This window comes from Lithobates pipiens, unplaced genomic scaffold, assembly GCF_037356315.1.
Source record: "Lithobates pipiens isolate NorthernLeopardFrog02 unplaced genomic scaffold, aLitPip1_a1.2 Scaffold_13, whole genome shotgun sequence".
NCBI lineage: Eukaryota > Metazoa > Chordata > Amphibia > Anura > Ranidae > Lithobates > Lithobates pipiens.
This window is the reverse complement of record NW_027507718.1, coordinates 458,236,269-458,239,160: the sequence shown is the minus strand read 5'-3', so window position 1 is coordinate 458,239,160 and position 2,892 is coordinate 458,236,269. Positions and strand designations below refer to the sequence as shown.

The window sequence follows — 2,892 nt, the reverse complement described above, 5'->3', positions numbered from 1 at the left end:
ATATAGATATCTATCTAGATAGATAGATAGATAGGCACATATCTATCTATCTATTTATCTATCCACACTGTATGCAATTCTTAGTTATGAAAAGCATGCATTATAAAAATGTAAGTACACAAGATATTATATTATATATACTGTAATTAATAGATAAGCTGTATATAATTGTATTCTTACATACACTCATACTTGTACACACTGCATACAGTATATGATCGTAGATAGATAGATATAGATAGATAGATAGATATATCTATATCTATCTAGCTATCTATCTATCCTCACTGTATGCAATTCGTAGTTATGAATAGCATGCATTATACAATTGTAGGTACACAAGACATTATAATTATACGCAGCATACACTGAACAACCATGTATTATATGAAGTTATAGACACTGTGCGTAAATTTGAAGAAGTAAATTGTATCTAATTGTCTCTGAGCTAATCATGTATCACAAAAAAAAAACATAAAAAGGCCCGTAAATGCTCCAAAACCTAAATTCATTTCCTGCTTATGATATCCCACCCATTCATTAAATTGACCATTTTTTTCTACTTGACACATATGAAAGGCTTTTGGATGTCTTAGGAGGCGCCAGAAAGTCCAGAGGTTATAAAGCATTCTATAGGGAGCCCTAAATCACAATTGTAATTGGCAGTTTTTATCAGTTTATTGCTCCAATGGTGAAAAAAACTGCTTGAATAAAACGAAACCAATAAATATTGTTATTCGATTTATAGATTTACAGAAATCCCCCTGAGCTTTGCAGATATATAAGTCTAACCAATTTCGCTGAATGTTTTTGCTAGTGTGTGCTGCTTTTCCCAGTTACAAATGAGGGTACAACCGAAATACATTAAAATTAATTTATTTAACAAATAGAACTATAATATAAATGATAATAAATTTCAAATATACAGTATATTACATAATACAAACCCCTTCCAAAGGGATTTTTGTAATAACAAAAAAAGGGCAAACAGACAGTGCTGTTAAATAGAAATACATGATCTCTTACATGTAAGAGATATACGAGTTTACATATATATCCATGTACCGACAATGTCATTCTGTGGCTATATATATCTATATATATCTATCTATCTATATATATCTATATATAGATATATATAGATATATCTATATATATTAGCAAGTTCTGGTGGCTATTTAGCGTCTTTTTATCCTAAATTGAAATGTTTTGTTGGATTGTAACTCCCTGTTAAAAAAATAAAAATGTTAGGATTTCAGTATAGAGATTTGCTGCTCTGACCTCCCTGCGCTAAAAAAGTCGCACGAATCAACCCGATCGATTCGAACTTGCGGACGGGCTTGTAGACACAGCTGACAAGGCGATAATGGTATACATGTTGAAGTGACATGCTATTTCTGAAGATGAATTCCCTAGGAACTCATAAATAGTTACACAAGGTTATGGTTTGGGAAAGATTCGCAAAAGTTATTTTGCCAAGAGTCTGTGAACTGAGATCACATGGGAATCTAGGAGAGGTGGTACATGCTGTATCCTACATGTGCTGTATAAAGTCCCATAGGTGACATAGGGAGAGTAGGCCTGTGGAAAGGATGTGAAGTTCCATACAATGACGCTGTAGGTACTGCTGTCCCAAGTGGGAAGGAAATCCCAAAAGCTGGGGGTAACATAGGCTTGGCTGCCATTTTTAGTTTCTCCAGTTCTGCCTCCTGCAACCTCTTGGCCTTTGCTCTCCTGTTCTGGAACCAGATCTTCACCTGAGTCTCGGTGAGGTTGAGGGAACTGGAAAATTCTGCTCTTTCTGCTATGGACAGATATTGCTTCTGTCTGAATTTCCTCTCCAGGGCCAACAGCTGAGAGGTGGTGAAGGGGGTCCTGGGTTTCCTGTTGGTCTTGTGTTTTCTCAGGGTGCATGCTGGTGGACTCAACCTTCCTGCAAACAGAACGAAAGAAAAACTGGTTAGAGGAATGTTACCATTTCATAACTTCTATTTATTCAGAAAGTTTGCAGTCTAATTATAATTATATATATATATATATATATATATATATATATATATATATATATATATATATATATATATATATATATATATATATATATATATATATTTAGTAGTATATAACATTTAAATATTTCAAGATTTTTTTTATAACCATATAATTAAGAAGGGAATGTATGATTCTGCTTACAATCTACAGATTCTATTTTGAAACGTTGTGATTTCCCTCTCTCCCTTCTTTCTTTTTCTCTCTCTCCCCCCAGCACGAATGAGTTATATATTGTTGATTAGTAAATACGTTCTTGTTATATAAAACAAGCAGGTTTCTAGTAATGTCCTACATTACAGGACATTACATTATTGCAATTTGCGGAAATAAAATAATTATAAATAAATAGGCTGATTTATAGGAGAGGTTGAATAATAAATAGGTTATGATAGATCTTTCTCACTTCTGAGCCCAATAACAGTAAGCGATTATTCTGAGCTTGATTTAATATTAGATATACGAAAAGATAAACGTGAAAACGAACTGAAAATCAAACGTATGCATTTATTTGTATAATATATATTCCATGTTCTATTTACTTACTATATATATATATATATATATATATATATATATATATATATATATATATATATATATATATATATATATATATATATATATATATATATATATATATGAGAGAGAGAGAGAGAGAGAGAGAGAGAGAGAGAGAGAGAGAGAGAGAGAACGATATATATATCTATATATATATATATATATAGATATATATATCGTTCTCTCTCTCTCCCCTCTCTCTCTATATATAGATATATAGATATCTATATCTATATATATTATGTTATTCATGCTGTTCCATGTGCTTATTGTTTCATAATA

At 31.5% G+C, this 2,892-nt stretch overlaps 1 protein-coding gene across 1 annotated transcript in view; it reads right to left on the bottom strand.

Moving 5' to 3' along the window:
- Positions 1 to 860: 860 nt before the first annotated feature.
- Positions 861 to 2,892, bottom strand: part of MSX1 (msh homeobox 1) — a 2,684-nt gene continuing 652 nt past the window's right edge. Inside the window, exon 2 of the mRNA XM_077477796.1 lies at positions 861 to 1,933. Coding sequence (XP_077333922.1) covers positions 1,509 to 1,933 — 425 coding nt within the window. The 3' untranslated portion in view covers positions 861 to 1,508. The remainder of the gene's footprint in view (positions 1,934 to 2,892) is intronic.